The 21,788-nt window shown below is 39.9% G+C and overlaps 1 protein-coding gene across 1 annotated transcript in view; it reads right to left on the bottom strand.

Annotated features, from left to right (window-relative positions):
* Nucleotides 1-21,788, bottom strand: part of Grm8 (glutamate metabotropic receptor 8) — an 824,187-nt gene that overhangs the window by 446,550 nt on the left and 355,849 nt on the right. Inside the window, exons 4-6 of the mRNA XM_048451013.3 lie at nt 13,997-14,132; nt 13,039-13,193; nt 11,944-12,081 (exon numbers count right to left, since the gene is read on the bottom strand). Coding sequence (XP_048306970.2) covers nt 11,944-12,081; nt 13,039-13,193; nt 13,997-14,132 — 429 coding nt within the window. The remainder of the gene's footprint in view (nt 1-11,943; nt 12,082-13,038; nt 13,194-13,996; nt 14,133-21,788) is intronic.

The following is a 21,788-nucleotide window of genomic DNA, read 5'->3' on the forward strand; positions in this document are numbered from 1 at the left end:
CTTACTTTTTTCACTTTCTAGCTAATGATTTTAAAATCCAGCAATGAGTTATTGTTATATGGGCTGTCCCCTGCAGGCTCATGTATTTGAATACTGTGTTCCCAGCTGGAGATTCTGCGTTGGAAAATCATGAAACCTTTTAGAGGCAAGGCCTGGCTGAAGAATGTGGGTGGCTGGGGTGGGGTGGGAGCAAACTTGGAGAAATATAGTCTAGCACCATATCAGACATAACTCTTCTGATTTAGCCTTTGCGATCTAACAAGCCACATTGTCAAAGCTCCAGCTGCCACACACAGAGCTATCCCAGACTCTCTAGCCGTCTTGCCCTGAAAGACTGCACCCTTTGAACAGTGAGTCAAAGTAAATCTCTCCTTTCTAAAATTTTGTCTCTTGGGCACAGCTATGAGAAAAGTCACTAAAACATGCATAAAGCATGACAGAAAAACAAACAAAAAATTTTTGACTACTGTGTGGTGTAAATTATGAAATAAGGAAGTAATAAAACCATTTGAGGGTAAAATGACAAGGACAAATTCAAATAAGGCTCCAGGACTCCAGTTACAGCTCTGAGACTTAACACTTTGACTGCTTTTAATAATTCACTTCCCTGGTTTCCAGTTTCTTTATCTAAAAGATTGGAGAATGATTCTGATTTTACATTCTCTCTCTGAGTTCTGAAATCTAGTGTGTCTGAAATCAATGCCTGTTTTGCCATCTGATGCACCTATTGGAATTCAATACAGAATTTGAGAAATGGAATAAATAAGTCATTCTGGGATTTTTGCCTTTTGACTTGCCAAGAGCGGAAGCAAATCGGCCAATGGCCACCCCTGAGTACTAAAATGCAGACACTCTGCCTGATAGAATCTTAGCCCGGGCAAGGGGACAAATGAGCCTACCAGAGCACACTCTAATCCAGATTTTATTATCATTTGGCTATCTTTTCATTCTGAAACACTAAATCAAACTGCGGATGTCTAATCCCCCTGCTAACTACCGAATTCATTTACAGAGCTGCAGAGCCCTGCGTGAACGGAGGAGAACATCCTCATTTCAGAGACTTCCATAGAAAATAAATGACTACTGAGAGGTAGCTATCCTGGAAAACTTACCTAGTCACTCTGGCATGAGAAAACAAACTGACAGGCCTTTCCAGAAGCTAATTACTGTGCCTGCTATTTGGTTCACTGACAAAATTGCTTGTTTGTAGGAAGAAACATATTTGTGCATTGCTTTTTCCATTACCACTATTTCCATCATCATAAATAAGAATCAATAGGCCATTTCATGTAGCATATGCTCACCACCATTTATAACCTCAGTGTCAGTTGTATACAGGCTAAGCTGTGTGCCCCAGTGGGCTGGCTGAGGATCAAGAGAGAGCAGACATGGGAAGAACTTCAGATTTAAAATTCATCCATGAGCACCTAGAGCGAAATGGGGGAGTGCTATTTGTCTATAAAGATGGAGCCCAGTGCTGAGCACACAGTAGTCTATTCAAACTCATTATCAGGTGAATGAATGACGGATGAATGAGTAAATGAATCACCAGAAGGTTCTGTGGAAATAAATGGAGCTGATTGGCCTTCTAGTGATGATGTTTCGACAACAGCAAGGTCATTTTTAATTCCTGGTGCAGAAATAAATGCAGAGACAGTGTGAGATGAAAAACATCCCACCTGTGAGATGTGAACTCAAACATATGTGCAGTTTCCTATGACACTCACAATGTAAAAAATGCTACGTGGAAAAGACAGGCATTCAGTGAGGCAGGTTTTCTAAAGAAAACCTCTTTTCTGACAGTAGCAATGTTGCTGAACAAAATATAGTCACGGAAATGACAGCTCAGAGGAAAGATAGAGAGAATAAGATACAAAACAATGGGGAAGAAATCAAAGCAGGGGCCAGAGTGAGAATTGCGTATGTGGAAACAGGGAGACAATGAAGACACTCATCCAAGAAGGTCTGGATATCTAGGTTTGGGGGCGTGGAAAGACACCAATACTGAGAGGTGAATGGGGGAAGGAGGGAGGGGAAGGCCAGATAAATGTCTGCCAAATACCAGCTATCACCACTGATAACAAGTATAGAAGAGTCCTTTTTCTCTTCTTGAGAAAGACAAAGGGAATTTTAAGTAGGATTAAGTAGTGGTAGCTTTCAGAACTCAGCAGCTCTCAGAAGCAATAACAACTACATAAATAGCTAAGTGGATGCTAGGAATTACCTCACTTGGAGTTTGGCCAGCGTATCAAAAGTTAGAACGCTAACACATTTCTCTGAAAGCTTTCCTGAGACACTGGGAGGAGGGGGAGGAATCATCTCAAACTGTCTGAACCACACTAATGTTAGGAAGAGGATGCACCTCACTGCTGGAAGATACTCTGTCTCCCGAAAATTAATAAGGCAGCCGCCAGCGCTGCTGGGAAGCACATTCTTATCCATGTAAATATATTGCCAGCATCACCGCCAATGGAAGCAAATTGCTACAGTCACCAATTATCACAGTCTAATATAAAATTTTACTCAATACATACAATCCACAAGTGATGGTCTAAGTGGGGAGGGAATCCATGGGAATATTCAATTCTTAGAGTTCTTTTTTCTCGTTTTGAGTGGATAAACAATAGCTTAAAAAATAAACTTACGGGGGCTATGCAGCATTCAGGGGATAACTGGCAGGTATCAATTCTCTCTTTTTACCTTGTGGACCTCAGGGCTGCAGCTCAGGTCAACACACACGGTGCCAGGGGCCTTTCCCCACTGATTCAATTCTGTGGCCCTGAACATGAACTTTTTAAAGTCAATTTAAAAAAATAAATTCCAGACCCTGAAAACCTTCACTCACGTAAATACAGTCGTTTTTCCCCTCAAGTACTTAACCACTAACATGTCTTATCATTTTCCCTTCTTCCCCAAAATAGAGAACAAAATGGATTTTGGCAATAATTTAAGGCGCAAATATCTTTTCTTACAATTTGCAAAGTTTTAAAAAAAATATTAATTTATTTTTTAAAAAACCTGTCTTTTCTCATTTTACATACCAATCTTGGTTCCCACTCCCTCCACTCCTACTGCTCCCTCTAACTTTCCCCCAATCTCACCCCAAGATCCACGCCTCAGAGAAGGTAAGGTTTTCCCTGGGAAGTCAGTAAAGTCTAGCACATCGCTTTGAGTCAGAACCAAGGCCCTCCTCACTAGGCTGAGCAAGGAATACCTCCAAAGAGAATGGGTTCCAATAAGTCAGTACAAGCAGTAGGGATAAAACCTGGTCTCACTGCCAGTGGCCCTACAGTCTGTCCCAGCCATACAATTCTCACCCATATTCAGAGGCCCTAGCTTGGTCCTATGCTGGCTCCCATGCTGTCAGACCAGGGTTGGTGAGCTTCCGTTAGCTCAGGTAAGCTGTTTCATGGGGTATCCCAAACATGGTCTTGACCCTTTTGCTCCTCCCTCTCTTTGGCTAGACTTTATGAGTTCAGGCCACTGTTGCACTGTAGGTCAGTTGCTGGATGAAAGCTTCATGGTAACATTTAAGATAGTCACCAATCTGACTACAGGGTAAGGCCAGTTCAGGCTCCCTCTCCACTATTGCTCAGAGTCTTAACTGGGGTCATCCTTGTGGATTCCTGGAAATTTCTCTAGTATCAAGTTTTTTTTTTGTTAGCCCCATAATGACTCGCTCAATCAAGAAATCTCTTTCCTTACTCTCTGTCTCTGTCCTCTCACCATCATGACCACCCTGTTCCCTCAAGTTCTCCTCTCCCCTCCCCTCCTCACCTGCTCCTCCTCTTCTGGCCTCCCTTCTCCCACAACCCCACACTCCCAGTTTTCTTAGAAGAGCTGGTTCATTTTCTCTTCCCAAGGGGATTCGTGTATGTTTCTCTAAGAGTTCTTCGTGTTACCTAGTTTCTCTGGGGTCATTGACTAAAGGCTCCTTAGCCTTTGCTTTATAATCCACTAATGAGTGAGAAATGCCATGCTCATCTTTCTGGGTCTGGGTAACCTCAGGATGTTTTCTTCTAGTTATATCCATTTGTATGCACATTTCAAGATGTCCTTTTTTTTTTTACAGCTGAGTGGTACTCCATTGTGTTAATGTACCACATTTTCTTTATCCATTTTTCAGTTGAGGTTGTTTCCAGGTTCTGGCTATTATGAATGGTGCTGCTATGAACATAGTGAACAAAAGTCCTTAAAGTATGATTGAGCATCCTTTGGGTATATGCCCAAGAGTGAGTTTTGGGGTAGATTGATTCACAGTTTTCTGAAAAACCACCATACTGATTTCCAAAGTGACTGTACAAGTTTGCACTCCCAACAGCAATGAAGAAGTGCTTTCCTTACTCCACGTCCTCTCCAGCATAAGCTATCATTGGTGTTTTTGTTCTTAGCCATTTTGACTGGTGTAAGATGGTATCACAGAGTCATTTTGATTTGCATTTCCCTGAAGGCTAAGGATGTTCAACATTTCCTTAAGTGTCTGTTGGCCATTTGGGAGACTTCATTTGAGAATTCTCTGTTTAGATCTGTATTCCATTCTTTTAAAATTGGATTATTTGATATTTTTATGACTAGTTTCTTAAATTCTTTATATATTTTGGAGATCAGTCCTCTGTCTGATATGGGGTTGGTGAAGATCATTTCCCATTAAGTAGGTTGCCTTTTTGTCTTAATGATTGTGTCTTTTTACTTTACAGAAGCTTCTCCATTTCAGGAGTACCCATTTATTTATTGTTGCTCTTAGTGTCTACACTATTGGTGTTATATTTAGGAAGTGGTTTTCTGAGTCCATGTGTTGAAGGCTACTTCCCACTTTCTCGTCTATGAGGCTCAGTGTGACAGGATTTATATTGAAGTCTTTGATCCATTTAGACTTGAGTTTTGTGTATGGGTATAGATATGAATTCATTTGCATTCTTTTACATGTTGACATCCAGTTATGCCAGCACCACTTGTCAAAGATGCTTTCTTTTTTCCACTGTATAATTTTAGTTTCTTTGTCAAAAATCAGGTGTTCATAAGTGTGTAGATTAATATCTGGGTCTTGATTCAATTCCATTGGTCTACGTGTCTGTGTTTATGTCAATATCAAGCTATTTTCATTACTGCAGCTCTACAATAGAGCTTGATGTCAGGGATCATGATGCCTCCAGAAGTTCCTTTCTTTTACATGATTGTTTGGACTATCCTAGGTTTTTTGTGGGTTTTATTTTTCTTATGAAGTTCAGTATTGTTCTTTCAAGGTTTGTGAAGAATTGTGTTGGAATTTTTTGATTGCACTGAATCTATAGATTGCTTTTGTTAGGATTGCCATTTTTATTATGTTGATCCTACCTATCCAAGAGCATGGGAGATCTTTCGATTTTCTGGTATCTTTTGCAATATCTTTCTTCAAAGACTTAAGGTTCTTGTCATACAGGTCTTTCACTTCTTTGGTTAGTGTTACCCCAATATATTTTACATTATTTGTGGCTATTGTGAATGGTGATGTTTCTCTCATATTTTTTTCAGCCCCTTATCATTGATATATAAGAGGGCTACTGATTTTTTTATTGTATCCTGCAACAATACTGAAGATGTTTTTCAGCTGTAGGTGTTCCCTCATTGAATTTTTGGGGTCATTTATGTAAACTATCATATCATCTGCAAATAGTGAAAGTTTGGTTTCTTCCTTTGCAATTTGGATCCTTTTAACCTACTTCATTATCTTATTTCTCTAACTAGAACTTTGAGTACTATGTTGAATAGATATAGAGAGAGTGGACAGCCTTATCTTGTTTCTGATTTTAATTGTATTGCTTTGAGTTTTTCTCCATTTAATTTGATGTTGGCTGTTGGCTTGCTGTATATTGCTTTATTATGTTTAGATATATCCCTTGTATGCCTGCTCTCTCCAAGACTTTTATCACGAAAGAGTGTTGGATTTTGTCAAATGCTCTTTAAGCATCTAATGAGATGATCATATTTTTTTATTTCAGTTTATTTATAAGTTGGATTACATGGATAGATTTTTGTAGGTTGAATCATCCCTGAATTTCTGGAATGAAGCCAACTTGATCATGGTAGATGATTTATTTGATGTTTTCTTGGGTTTGGTTTGCCAGTATTTTAATGAGTAATTTTGTATAAGTGTTCATGTGGGGGATGGGTCTGTAATTCTCTTTCTTTGTTAAGTCTTTGTGTGGTTTTGGTATCAGGGTAACTGTAGCCTTGTAAAAAGAGTCTGGCAATATTCCTTTTGTTTTATTGTGTAAAACAATTTGAGGAGTAGAGGTATTAGCTCTTCTTTGAAGTCCTGGTAGAATACTGTTCAATTTCTATGAGTTTATAGGCTTTCTGCAATTAGTGTTGTGTTTGAATTCTAACTTTAAACCATGGTGATCCAATGAGATATGGGAGGTTATTCCAGTTTTTTTTTTCACATTTGCTTTATTACTTAGTATGTGGTCAATTTTTGGGAAGGTTCCTTGAGGTGCTGAAAAGAATGTATATTCTTCTATGTTTGGATGAAATGTTCTATGATGTTTATTAAGTCTATTTGAGTCATGACATCTTGTAGTTTTCTTATTTCTCTGTTAAGTTTCTGTCTGGTTGACCTGTCCATTAGAGAGACCAGGGTGTTGAAGTCTCCTACTATTAGTGTGTGGGGTTTGATTTGCAATTTAAGCTTAAGTAATGTTTCTTTTACATATGTGGGTGCTCTTGTATTTAGGGCGTAGATGTTCAGGATTAAGACTTCATCTTTACATATTTTTCCTGAGATGAGTATGAAATATCCTTTTCACATGCTACTTTTCTAAAGTAAGTTATATCATCATTCATTGCTCGACAGAAAACTGACTAGCTACTTGAGTGTCCCTCAAATGGGATTTGAATGAAAATCTTATTGCCCCGTTCCCTAAGCTATATTTTCCCCCAGCACTTAAACATCACTTTCATTGCACTAAAATGGTTGTCAGTGAACAAATTATTACATTTAAAACAATATTCAAATAATTCAAGGAATTATAAGGCGGACCTTCCTCCAAAGCTTCATTCAATAACAAAGCAGTTCAGTATTTATATCTGAAAGAAGTACTAAGTATATGTTGTCTAAAGATGCCAATAGTAGAACTGAATGCCTCAATTTACTTAGAAAACAGGAGTTAGGAAAACCTGGTGTTTCCAGTAATAATGTGTGTGATAAGTTAGTAACCAGTTTCCTAACACACACACACACACACACACACACACACACACACACACACACACGCACACATACACCCCACAGGAAAAAAATGAGTTTCTCTGTTTCATGAACTGGTGTAGTTTCATGGCCCTCGCCTAACCAATAGGATTTGAATTTGAACAGGACTAAATATCAATGTTCCAAATGCAGTAGTATGGGTGAGAACATGCATCAGTTGGAAACACAGATCACTCTACATGTAAGTCTTCTGTTGTGGTGTAGTTCTGAATTGTCCCAATAGACTCACATTTTTTGAAAAGTTGCTTCTCAGCTGGCACTGCTAGTGTGGAAGGCCCTGAAAACTTTGGAAGGCAGGGGATAGTAGGAGGAATTTAATCAGTACAGGTGCGTCCTTGAAGGTCACAAAAGTCCCTGGTCCCTTCCTCACTCTCTGCTTCCTGTATATCTGCTATGAGGTTAACAACCTCCTTATCCACATGCTCTTTCCATGTGGTCGGCCTCACAGTGAAGCAGAATTAATGCAGTCATGGACTCCACCGGAATGACATCTCTGAAACTGTGAGCCAAAGCACATCTTACCTGGCTTGTATTGTTTTAATTGAGCATCTGTTGATGTTGTTGTTTTTCATTGAGTTGAGAAAAGTAATGGATACCTTCTCTTTATAAAGCTTTGTTATGTAGCCCTTTATCTCCAACTGTTCCTTACAAATCCTCCTTTGATCTAATGGGAGCTCACCAAGGCCAGCTGGACTGGGAGTGATGGAGCAGGTGATCAAACTGGACTCTCTGAATGTGGCTGTCAATGAGGGTTGACTGAGAAGTCAAGGACAATGGCACTGGGTTTTGATTTTACTGCATGGACTGTCTTTGTGGGAGCCTGGTCTGTTTGGATGCTCACCTTTATAGACCTGGATGGAGGGGGGAGGACCTCGGACTTCCCATGGGGCAGGGAACCCTGACTGCTCTTAGGATTAGAGAGGAAGGGGAAGGTGGAGAGGGGGAGGGAAAGGGGAGGCATGGAGGAGGTGAAAATTTTTAATAAATAAATTAATTAATTAAAAAATAAAACAAATCCTCCTCTCTGAGAAGCTGGGCCTTCTCTGGTCAGACAGCAGCCTGTCACACTCTACGCCACAACTTTCTCCTGAAGACCCGCTTTTGCCTTCATCTCTGATGCACTCTCCCAAAATCTTCTGATGACCAAATGTGCATTGTACTTGGATCTATGTACTTTTCTGAACTTCATTTCTATCTAACTTGAAAATTAGCATTTATTAATCACATATACTTCTATATATATGTTTATATATGTATATACATACACACTTAATATATACAGGTATATACACATGTATATATGTATAGTTGATATATGTACATATATACATATATGCTTATGTATACATATATGATCATGTATATAATATAATCACATATACTATGTAATACTTTCCCCAAATAAATATCATCACTTAGGAATAACACCAGCTTTTTACTGCCTTACCCAGATTTTCTCTAGGAAGTTTCTCTCTGTTTTTACTTGAAAACATGCAAATGTGGTGGAGCTTTTTCAAACCGTCACCTCTAAGTTTTTCTCAGGTTTTCTTAGCATATTTTGTTTATTTATTTATTTGCCACAGTTTCTCTTCCAAGCATCCTTTTTTCCTCTATTCTGTTCTGTGTTTCCCCCACCCCAAGGTATCTGAGTCTCTCACCTTCTCCCTGGCTTACACCTCTCTGTAGCTGACTGCTGTATCTTTCCCTCTGCATACTAAGGATAATCTTAACACTCTTCATTTCTCTTCCTCAAGCCCACTATTCTGTTCCTTTTTCTGAGCACCCCACCCTCTCTTCCTTTCTCTGAGCACTCCCAAGCCTCATGTGCTGGCTATGATTGTTGTTCTTGTTTGCCAACTTGATACATTATCTAGAGTCAGGAGAGAGGGAGCCACAATTGAGAACGTTCTTCAATCAGATGGTCCTGTAAAATGTCTGCGCAGTGTTTTTCTGATTAATGACTGATTTGGGAGGACCCAGAATGACTCTTGGGAGGACTCAGAATGACTGATGTGGGAGGACTCAGAATGACTGATGTGGGAGGACCCAGAATGACTGATGTGGGAGGACCCGGAATGACTGATGTGGGAGGACCCAGAATGACTGATGTGGGAGGACCCGGAATGACTGATGTGGGAGGACCCGGAATGACTGATGTGGGAGGACCCGGAATGACTGATGTGGGAGGACCCGGAATGACTGATGTGGGAGGACCCGGAATGACTGATGTGGGAGGACCCGGAATGACTGATGTGGGAGGACCCGGAATGACTGATGTGGGAGGACTCAGAATGACTGATGTGGGAGGAACCAGCATGCTAGGAATGATGCATGACCACCCCAGGGCAGGTGGTCTTGAGTTGTTATGAGAGCAGATGTGGCAAGAAGAGAGAGAAGTCAATACACAGTATTCCTTCATGGTCTCTTCTTCAGTTCCTGCAGCCATGTTACTGTTGGAGTTCTCTTCCCTGACTTCCTTCAGTGGTATGTTATGATATGGAATTGTAAGCTCAAACAAACCCTTTCCTCTAAGTTGATTTTGGTCATGGTTTTTAATGGCAGTGACTCAGACACTACCCTTGAGTTTCCTTTCATTCTTCATCCTTTCTCCAATGATAAGCACATCCGTCCTTGTGTCTAATTTCAAAATTCTCTATTTAAGACTTCATTTGAACTTTTAGTGACTCCATATAAGGTCTCAGACCTTAGGTTGGCACCTCTGGGAAATTGTACAGCCTGTGTCAGAATTAAATCCAACTTGGTTCCCAAACATCTATTTTTTTTCTGTTGTTTGTTTTCTTAGCTAATTCCATCAACATTTCCCCAGACCTCCCTATCAGAGTGTCATCATGCAGAACCTCCATCTCTTCTCTGCCCCGATGCTAACTACTTACCATGCACTAAGAATACCTACTAGAGCAATTGTTCTCAACCTGTGGGACATGACCCCTTTGAGGTCACATATGAGATATTTAAATCACAATTTGTAACTGTAGCATAAATACAGTTATGAAATAGCAACAAAAATAACTATGGTTGGGGTCATAACAACATGACCAACTGTATCAATTGGTCACAGTATTAGGGAGTTTGAGAACCAATGAGCTAAGGTATCCACTCTGTGTATACATTGTACTGCCCTTGGTGGTGACTGCCTAGTACCAGGATTACGGCTGCGTTCACTGGCATCCCCCTCTTTTCTCCCCTTAACTCTTGACCTTCTTACATTTTTACTAAAAGAATATTCATGAAACTGCCATCATAGCAGTTCCTCTGAGTGACAAACCACGTCATTCTGCCGTGTGAGCAGGATGAAGCCCAAATCCCTCAATTCTGAAAACCTTGAATACCATTCCTTCCTTATTCTTTGACATACCCAGTTCCATCCATCTCTTTAATCCCAACACTCTCACACTCCAGCTTCCAAGGGTTGTGGTTTTTTCCTCCAGTCAGAAGAAGTTAATTCTAGCTTTAGCCCCTGCTGTTTTCCTTTCTTCCCACAGCTGACATCTTCACACGATAGCAAGGTCTCTTCTCTCAGGGGTCACCCCTGTGTGAATCACCCTTGGGCCACACAAACTAATTGTATCCTCTCTCCCAATTCCATCCTGCCTCACTTTCATTTTCATTTTTCTTTTATTTCTCCTAAATTTATCTCAGCATCTGAAAATACTGGTCCACTTTAATATCTACTTAATTTATTCCTGGCACATCAGATGCATGTCTAAATTTATTAACATGGATCCTGTCTCACTTCCCTCCATGTTTGGCACAGGAAGTATGAAGTATGATATATTTTCACCAATTTGTACATCTTCATATTCTTTCTGATTATATGTCTGTGATAACATTTAGCATATTACCACTTCATTGGAACAAGATATAAGATAGACAGAATATAAGACATCTCGAAGCATAAGTGAAGAAGGAGAATCATGTCTAACTAGTTGTAGTCTTAAGTATCATTTTCCCTAACAATTTCTGGGGTTTTTAAATCATGCTATGAACAATACTCTTTAAATATTCAATACGTTAGTTTCTAATTATATCACAGATATATGTTTACATTAACCTTGAATCATGAGCTTATTAAATTTACAACTTAGTAGTAACTGCTAAAGGTCCTATTTCTATGTACACAATCATGTTGTTTGCAAATAAAAAGTTTTATTCTTGCATTTAAAGAGGGACACTCAATGATTATTATTTTAAGTACAGACTATAGGAACAAAAAGCATCAGAAACCATGGATGCTGGGGGGATAGCTGTTATGCAAGATGGAGAATAAGAGCATAATGGAGAAACACATTGCAATAGTTTAAAAACACTTGTCTAACAGCAACATATGATCAATTATCCTCACTGTGTTTGAATTCCTGGAAAATAATATCATCTCTTGACTGTCTGCCTACTACCTATAAAATACATTAAGGCAATTTCCTCAAAGAAGACACTTAAAATATGTTACTCAAATACAACTGAAATACCCCCAATGCTGCCCACAAGGTATATGACTGATAAATGGTTGTTGATAAAATGTAAGAACCAGTGAACAAGCTTTAGTTTACTGAGTGATGAGCTCATGTTCATCCCTGCTAAGGAAATACGAGACACAAGAAAACAGGATTGCCAGTCATGACACAGAACCACTTCCTCTCTTAGGTAATGTGAAACAGGTGTAACAAAGGAGGGTCTACCTGTGCATTTCTTTATGTGACTGTTTCTCTTCCCATGTGATCCCAATTTGCAGCCAAAATTCTCCTCCCAGAATTCTGCAAACCACACATTTCTTCGATTATTGGCAAGAGTTCGGCTTCTAAAGTATCGATCAAACCCTATTTTAAAAGAAAAAGATATGATTTCAGTATTCATTCAAAACCAAAACAAAACACAACCAGAACGTTGAAGAAATGTTTTATTAACAGTATTTATAACATATTATATATGTATATATTACATATAATATATAGGATATATGAATAAAACACACACACATACACACACACACACACACACACACACACACACAAATTGACTTGAAACTCCAGGCTTTTCTGTACCCAACCCTACTTCAACCTCTATGTCTCCTGTATATTCTATTTTCAGCTAATTCAATAAGCAATCAGAAATGAAACAATCTTATAGTAATTGATAAGTAATCTTGAATGCTTAGTTTTCTCAGGTAACTACCTCGTTTAAGACAAGACATAGAAATAATGCCTTACCCCAGGGGATAATATTAAAGATAGGAATTTAGCTCATTTTCAAGAGTATTTATGAGGATATTTTGGGAACAGACCACCCATCTTTAAGGTTTCCTCAAAGCTTTCTGTTTCACTTATTTTTCCATAGGGTCAATTAATATAATGTATCCAGTGGCTTAATCAAATCTTTCCCTGTAACAAGTTACAACCCTCATAAATGGCCATAAAAGTGCACAAAAGTAAACTACAGTAACTAGCATCATGAAATTGTCTAATTTTAATATAGTGCTCTTCCACAAGGAAAAACATCGTTAAACTACACTTTTAGCACTTATTGGTTGCATAGTGGAAATGAATACTGTGCCAATAGAGGTGGACATTCCATCCGGAGTCAACAATGGTGATCATAACTCAGAGTTGAATTATAACTTTGAATGCTTCATTTCTTTGCTTTTCTCCAATGTTATAGCTTAAACCCAGAGCTATATGTATCCTAATCAAGTGGCTGATTACTGAGCTATGTCCCCAGCATGCATCTGAACTTTGATTTGACTGAAATAAAACAGATTATCCTTATTGCATCCTTACCATCAATTGATGCCCTTTTGGGCAAAATTGTCACGGCTCCTTCTGCGATCGCCTCCTGTTGATAGACAGGTGCAATTTTGGATCCCCAACTATCTGAGCCAATCCATAGGAAATGCCCGCTTTGGTTTAATTTTTTAGCTGCTTCCAATATCCTCCTATAGGAAAAAAAATGAAATAAGTATTTATCATTTGTTGTGAAGTACTACAGTTATGAAGCTCCTAAAACCAGTGCTGAAGCCTGAGTGTGTCCTCGAAATTCTATGTATCATGACAACTTAATTTTCCAATTGATATGTTAAAGGTTTAGTGGCGGGATTCTTGGGAGTAATCAGGTTTGAGTAAGTCAGGAGTGTGGGTCCCAGAATGACATGAATGTCATTCTGAGGAGAGAAGCAGAGCCCAGAGTGAGACACTTCTCTGAGTTGCCATATGATGTCCTCCCTTTAAAAGCTGCCTCGAAGCAGCTAGAACCCCACTCTTGGGTCTCCAGAGCCAAGAGTCAAACAAGCTTTTCTCTTTAAAAATTTCCATGTCCACAGTATTCGCTGATAGCAACAAAAAGTGAAACCAACCAACACAGTCTTATAAAGATAAAAACGTTCAGTGGGTCACTGTTAAACAATTAGTCAATCATGTTAATTGCTTGAGCCTTATCCTCTCCTAAAGGAAATGCAGCTGAAACTCCAGCATGTGTTAATTGGGCTAATCCTTAACCTGTTCTCATCACTGTCTCTCATTCTGATTTAGCTTGTCTCGCTCAGTTCCAGGTTTTACTCTACAGGCATTGCTGATAGAGAAATGAGAAGGCCGTTGCGTCAGAAGCAGAAAGTAGTTTGTGTGCAAAGGAACCCAGCAATGCTTGTGAATCTCACCAGAGTTTGCACTGTTCAGAAAATATGTCTGGAAAGGATGTGGGGCACAAATCTGATCTTATATCCTGCAAGAAAGCAATCAGCACCTGATGTCGTCCTCGTTGGCAAACATAATCACTGCACGCGCATTAGGGGTTTCCAGAAGGCGTTTGATAATTTTTTCAAACTCTCCAGGTCTTGGTTCACGTGGGATTTTCTGTGATTGAGCAATGCAAACACCACCTGTTTGAGGGGGAAAAGTTTGTTTCAGAAAAAGCACTTGTTTAATTAAATCTTAAGGCTAATTGCATTGTAAAAGCACACGATTTAATACAAAACACTGTTTTCCTAAACATGTGCCATATTCTAGCACATTGAAAGTAATTGTACCTGTTTTATTATAATATATGCACAAAGTAAGAAACACCAAAGAGAGATTGGTTTCCTTCCACAAATTTACACATTTTGTTGTTTTTTTGTGGTGGTGATTGTGAAGGTTTAGAGAAGCGCTGGAACCTGTCTAAGATCTGTGAGGAGATCCTGGGGATGGAAGGGGAAAGGAGACACTTTACAATTATTTATTATAACACTAAATGCGCATGATAAAATTATCTCTGATTATATATTGCATGTGAGGCTACTACTGAATAGCAAGGTCCCTTTTCTTCTTTTTATTACTAGTAGACAACATTTAAAGTTAATTTTGGTTTTTGCTCTTAGGATCGCTTCCCACATCAGCAGACTATGTTGTGAGCTATCCAACAAATCTCAAAGATTCAAACACTGGCTTGACATAAGCTTCCATCATACAAATCAAAAGAGCTATTTGGACCCAAACAAAGAATAGGAGAATTGGAAGGGAAAGGAAAGAAGGAGGGGAAGAAGGAGGGATCCAAGATGCTTTCAGTCTTTTCTAAAACAATGAGAAGCCAAAAAGAAGTTTAGAGAAGGCTCTACCTCCAGGATTCCAACAAAGGGGTAGAAGAAAGCGCTTTGTTTTGTTTTGCTTTCCTAATTGCAGTGGAACAGAGACAAAACATATCCTAAAACTGGTAGAGAAAATAGAATTAACTATAGGTTTTTGTGCATTGTAGCTCAAATGGGCTTTATTGAGCCAGTTGAGAATGAAGTTGTCATTTGTGACACAGCTTTAGTAGGCAAAAGGTATTTTTACTCCCAACACCTGACAATTACTGGTCACTCAACAATTATTGGCTAATGCATAGTTATATATTATGCATTAGATCCCGCAATATCTATCTAATCTAGAAGACATCATCTAATCTGGAGACAGACACTGTAACAAATTACCATGGAATATGTAATAAACTAGAGAATTACAAAAAATGCATCATGTAATGGGAGGAAAGAGGAAAGAAAATGAGAGCTTGGAAGAGCCAGATTTCAAGAAACATATGCAAACACACACACACACACACACACCACCACCACCACCACCACCACCACCACCACTGCTATGTGAGGGAAAGTGAGAGGTTCATAACAGACTACAATGTATGAAAGAGCCTAGTTTAATATCAGCCCAGAGTACAAATGGATTAAGGTTGCTCTGAATGGCCAGTTCAGAACAAGAATGCACTTGTCAGGATTCAAAGGACTGCATGTGAAATTAAGCATTGAAACTTAATTCCCAGGTGATGGTATTGAGACAAGACTGTTGGGAGGAGACAAACAAGGATTGAGCCCTTATGAACAAATTCCTTTCATAAAGAAAATTTCATAAACCAAATTTCTTCTTTTCATAAAGAAGAAAGAAATAAGGGGAGGGGGAGGAAAATAGAGAAAAGAGACGAGAAAGAGGAGGGAGAAGAGACACCAGAGAACTCTCTTACACTACAGGTCATCTGAGAACACAAGAAAATAATCAATTATCTGTGAACCAAGAACTGAGCCATCAGAAGACTCCATTCACATTGGCACTCTGTTCTCAGACTTCCAACCTTCGGAAGCGAGAGGAATAAATCTCATTGTTTATAAGCCACCAGCATACTGCAATCTATTACAATAGCTTGCCGGAACTAAGACATTACATAATTTAGACTTCATCCTAAAACAAAATAAGAATTCATTTAAAGCTAACCATCCAGAAAGAGATAATCTTTCTTTTAGGAAGAAAACTGAGCCTAGCAACAGACAAGTAGTTGAATGTGTGTGATCAGACCTGATGTGTACAGCAGAAATGGAAGAGTAAATACTGATTAGTTTTCTAATATGTTTGAAAATATCAAAAATCGACCCTGTAGTAGAAATGTACGCACTAACCTTGTGCTATAGTCCTCAGGGATAGAGCTGTTCTGTTCATAGTGGGGCTGCTTCCTATACTTACCGACTAGTATACTAGTAAGAATATAGTGATCAATTTATTACACAGTAAATATTGACCCAGTATTTATAAAATATGTGTAGGGAATGAAGATATAAGGGTCAATAAAATGGACATGCCCTCTGCTTCATAGAATTTAGAAATAGAAGCATTTCAGGCTTTGCGAATTATTGCTAGCCCTGTGAAGAAGAGGATTTACACTGACTGGCGCAGTCGGTGTTCAGGAAAGGGTACTCTGAAGTTGCATAATTTAGTTGACCTCAAAAGAATAAAGTACCTGTAGAGCATAGTATAGGTATTGTAAGGATAAAAGCTGGGAAAACCAAGCAATGAGTACAGAAGTCAGTCCTCAATGGCCCGTGGAAAGCACCGGCTGCCTGAATATGGCATTTCACAGATGAAAATGCATGAGGACTACTGATGTCAAGGGAGACCCAGAGTGTAAACAACGGAAGCAGAAATCCCACTGAGAAGGTTATTGACATCCGTGGTGCGGAGCAATGAGTAAGACAATGCCACCAAAAGTAGAAAGGACAGACAGAGCTCTATTGGAGGTTCTGAGCTGGAAACAATGGTGCATCCTATTGATCTGATATAAATAGTGTAGTAACACGAAGTCACTATGTGGACTTCCATGGATTTGGTCATGGTGACCAGTTTTGTGAAGACATGATTAAATAAGATAATACAAGAGGCCCAGCAGGCACATGGGAGAGATGATTAATTCAAGGCAGGTGTCTTCAGAATACCTGTGGAACATTCGTCAGGCTAAAGGGTGTTTCCGGAGCTAAGGAGACAGGAAATGCAGCCTCCACTCTGTCTGGTGTGATGATTGAGAATTGTTATTTGGATCAGCAGAGAGAAGGAAGCTGAGGGAGATATGAACAAATCACACGCTCTGGATAGGGATCCCCTGAGAGGCTGGGAACACAGATCACGTCTTTGAGAAATATTTTCGAACCCAAACTGGAGGAACGCTGAGAACTATACTTGCTTTAAAACTCAACAATGGCTGAATGACAACATACGGTGGCTGCCAAAGGGCGACATGAAACTGCAACAACTCTTCAGGGAACAATGGATGTTTCAGAATATGACTGCCTTTTTAATTAAAGTGCCATGATTACTTAAGTACTACTTAAAGACCTGTTACATCCTTGGCATCATTCTGAGACCGCTTCCAACTCCAGAGTCAGAAAAAATGGAACTTGGAATTTTTTTCAGTATACTTATTTCAGGTGAATCCTTCTTCACATATGGTTTAGTCTGAAGTCAGTGGCAGGCTTTCTCACTGAGGACCTGGTAGAGATTGTTGTTTATAAAATTCTGGTCTATGTAGGGTAGATTTTAAGAAAGGATATATCCACTTTTTTTTCCTCAAAATTTGCCCTTCCCCTTATACTTCTCAATCTGGCCAATTTGTTCTGTAAAGGCCACATCTTTAATCTATTTCAGCTGAACCAATACCTTTGGAGAAAATCCACTGGACATGGCCTGTTGCTGTTTGGAACCTTATGGATATTTTATTACGTTACAAGGTGACTGCTTCTCCAGTGATTTGCATGAGAAGATTACATCATCTTCCTTAGCCTTGACACTCACTCGCACTTTCTGTTTCTACATCATTCAAATGAGACAGCCAGTTAATCCCTTCATAAGCACTCACAGTCTGCTCTGTTTCAGGAGCTATATAGGCATGCAAGGATTGCCCTACTCAGCGGTTTCATCAGTTAGCTGAGACAAGATGTGCATGTGAGAGTCAGACAAGAGAGAAACACCGGGTGACAAACATAGGCAGCACAAGAGATCTATCAACACACAGCCATAAAGGGCAAACAAGCCATAGTCCCAGATGGGCCACTGATTTTGTATTAAAATCAATCGTTTCAAATGTTAGAATTTATTTAAAAATAGAGTGAAATTCAGCTAAATATTCAGTCCTAATGAAAGATGCATTTCCCACGTAACATTCCACAATTTTTTTTTACTCCCCCACCAAAAAAAAAAAAAAAACTGCCTTAATTTAAACAACTACAAGGAAGAGATGGTGCCTCTCCTGAAGGCATTTGCATCTATGCTCTGAGAGCTCACTCTGAGAAGTTACTGACCGAGTATGATTCCAGGAGCACTAACTTTCCTTTCCTACAGCATCTACTGCTACCGTGCTACAAGAAGCAGTTTTAAAGTTTGGCATGCATCTACTCCCCCAGAAGCATTATAGGGGAATTTGTAACTATTTGTCCAGTGTGTTTGGACTGGGCCTCTCCACTTATCTAATTTCCCCTGTTTCATTATTTAACAATTATTCGAGATCATCTGCTATGTAAGCACATAGCTAGCTCTCCACTCTCATCCACCCTGGGATCCCACCGCCACACCTAACAGCAGCTCCCTGAGGTTGATTTTATCACTACTTTCCTGAGAGGGTAACAGAAACAGGGGTGTCAATCGGCTGCTGGAGGCTGAAGTGCCAGCTCACAGCCAGAACAACTAAAGTGTAGACTTTCCCCTCACCATGCCCATTCTTGATTAACTTACATGTAGCATAATGGCTTGATAGCTGCGGATCACTGATGAATAAGATAAAGCAAATTTAAAGACTCATTTAAAAAACCCAGCAGGCTATTTCTGGTAAATCTGATTGACAGCTGCACAAATACAGCACTTCTATTGAGTATTAAGAACTTAATTAAGATACTTAGAACTTTGGAAGCTTATAGAACAGACTTAAACTTCGGCATATAGTCATTCTATGCTCAGTGCTTCCCAATCGTTTCTGTAAATGTGTATCCTCAGAAGACTTTCTTTGGGTACCTTGGCTCCTATTTCATCTTTGTACTACAGCAGCCACAGTGAGGGCAATATTTATGTTTTTCCTTCTCCCTGGTTCCCCTAGAACACTACATCCACTAAATTCTTCCCTTTCCACTCATTACAGTAACCCCAATACCTACTAGACTTTGCTTAGTACATAGACATTTTAATGGATATGTATTGGAGGAATAAATGTAAGGTCTGTGATTGGCAGTTTTGAGATAGAGAAATTGATAGAGACAGTTCTGCTTCAGAGGCCCATCAGCCAGGTGGAGAAATGATTGGATACATGTAAACATGTGGTCAGAAATCTGTCTTAACAATAGAAGTGAAAATGAAATAGGGGTTGTGGTAATGTTAGAAGCCCTTACCACTGAAATAGACTCTGCCTCCCTAAGTTCTTTTCACCAGGATATCATGGATTAGGAACCTACCTAGGCCATGGTTCAGTCATCTGTAGGGTGTCACTATAATTTGTTGCATAGATATGAGAACAAATTTGTAAACAATATCAGGGCTATTATCTCTTGAAGAAGGGGAGACTTGTGGGTGAGAGGTTTGCTGTCTCCGACCTGGGGGATGAGACCTGTGTGTGATAGGGCTGCTGTCTCAGGCCTGGGAGATGAGAGACTTGTGTGCATTGGTTTGGCAGTACAGAGACAAAATGGTATATGAAAGAAAATGAACCTGCTGTCTGCAGTCCTGAGAGCAGATCTTGTGTGACCTTGATGAGGAGGTCATAACATCACCCAAGGACATTACAGGAACCAGTAAGAAGGTTGGAGTTCTAGAAAATGCAGCACATGTTCACTGTCAATACTCAGCTTCAAGCAGGCAACCACTATCACCCACGTTGAGAGGAAGTTTGATGTCCAGATCTAAACCACGGAGTTTCAACAGATCTGACTCTGCTACCATCCATCATTCTCTGCACAGCACCGTCCAATATCCCAGGTTCTGGGGGGTGGCTTTTGCTCACTTGCCTATACCAAGGAACAGAATGAATATCTTTCAGGCAAAGGGGATAGGGGAGGGGAGGAAAGGGGAGGAGAGATACAGTAGCACTTTTCCTGGCCCCAGTAATATAGATTTCCTTTCAAGGACAGTCAATAAATAACATCTCAAAGATTTGGATTTAAAATTAGGGGTTGATGAGATGGCTCAGTAGGTAAAGGCTCCTGCTGCCAAGCCTGACATTCTGAGTTCAGTTCCCAGAACCCGCAAGATATAAGGACAGAGCTGACTCCAGCAAACTGTTCTCTGACCTCTGTGCACACACACACACACACACACACACACACACACACACAGAGAGAGAGAAAGAGAAAGAGAGAGAGAGAGAGAGAGAATAAATTCATAAATAAATGAATGCAATAAATATTTCATTAAATTTGAACTTTTTAAATAATAAGAGAATTGCAACAAAAAGGCCATTCCAGTATTAATGGTGCTTTTATTATGATGGAAAAGTGATGAAAACAGCTACACGCTGCTTCATGTAAAAGTTTGCCAGGAATCATGGCGGTCTCCATTCTCAGCAGGCCTAGAGGTCACAGAGCGTGATCTCCCCAGCCGGGCTCCTGTCAACCACTCAGGGAGCCATGAAGACTCAGATGAAGGTTCCCAGGACCCACAATTACCTGGTAGAATTTGGAGGCCATCAGTCACCCTGGGAGCAGCTGTGGTAGGAAACCAGATTCTGAGAAGGATCTTTGTTCCCTACTGACCTCTGCAGACTCCTGAAGCTTTGTGTGGAAAGCAGAAAAAGCCCATAGTGAATGTGGGCAAGGCTGTGTCAGGGACGCTAGTTACGGGAATGGCTAAGCCTCCCTCCCACCCTGGGATAAGGCTCAGAGGGAATGGCAGAGCCCTCCTCTTGGATCTGAGTGTGAATGTTGATCATGTGTTCAGCAAATGTCCACCATAACTTTCCTCTCTCAGATATTTACAGTTTCCTATCCATGATCCAAATGTATATCATAAACATGTTATCTGTGTGTGTCTTACTTAAAGTGTCGATTACTGTAATGAAACGTCATGTCCAAAAGTAACTTGGGAAGGAAATGGTTTATTTCACTCACAGTTCCACATAAGAGTTAACCAGTTACAGCAGGAACTTGAGCAGGGCAGGGTCCTGGAGGTAGCAACTGATGTAGAGACCAAAGAGGATTGCTGATCACTGGCTTGCTTCTCAAGGCTTTCTCAACCTCTTTTCATACAGAACCCAGGAACATCAGCCTTGGGATTACATCTCCCACTGCCCCACACACCATCAATTACTGATAAAGAAGAAAATGTTATACAGCCCAATCTTATAAAGGAATCTTCTCAGTTGAGGTTCCTTTCTTCCAGATGACTCTAGCTTGTGTCAATTGACCTAAAATTAGCCAATAACGTTCAGCTTGTTCAGCTGTATGCAATAGCCCCACCTCTCTGTATGTAATAAACATGCTGAACTTCAGATATGTTTGTGGAGGCAGAGCTGCAGCTTCTCCATCTAACGGCCCATACCACATGATCACAGTCTGCTCCATCACTGGAGGATGAGACAGCTCTGTTTGTTCACTGTACCTCCCATGTACAACTGGCTCAGAAAATGACTCATTCTGAGAAAAGAATCCATGACTGTGAAGGTAATGTGAAAATCCAGCACATCAGCCAATGACCATTGAACTAAGAAGGACTTGAGTACCAGAGAGGACAGCTTCTTTGTTTGGTCCCTGTATTGACTTCAGGTCCAG

This window comes from Myodes glareolus, chromosome 25 (assembly GCF_982192425.1).
Source record: "Myodes glareolus chromosome 25, mMyoGla1.1, whole genome shotgun sequence".
NCBI classification, from domain to species: Eukaryota; Metazoa; Chordata; class Mammalia; order Rodentia; family Cricetidae; genus Myodes; species Myodes glareolus.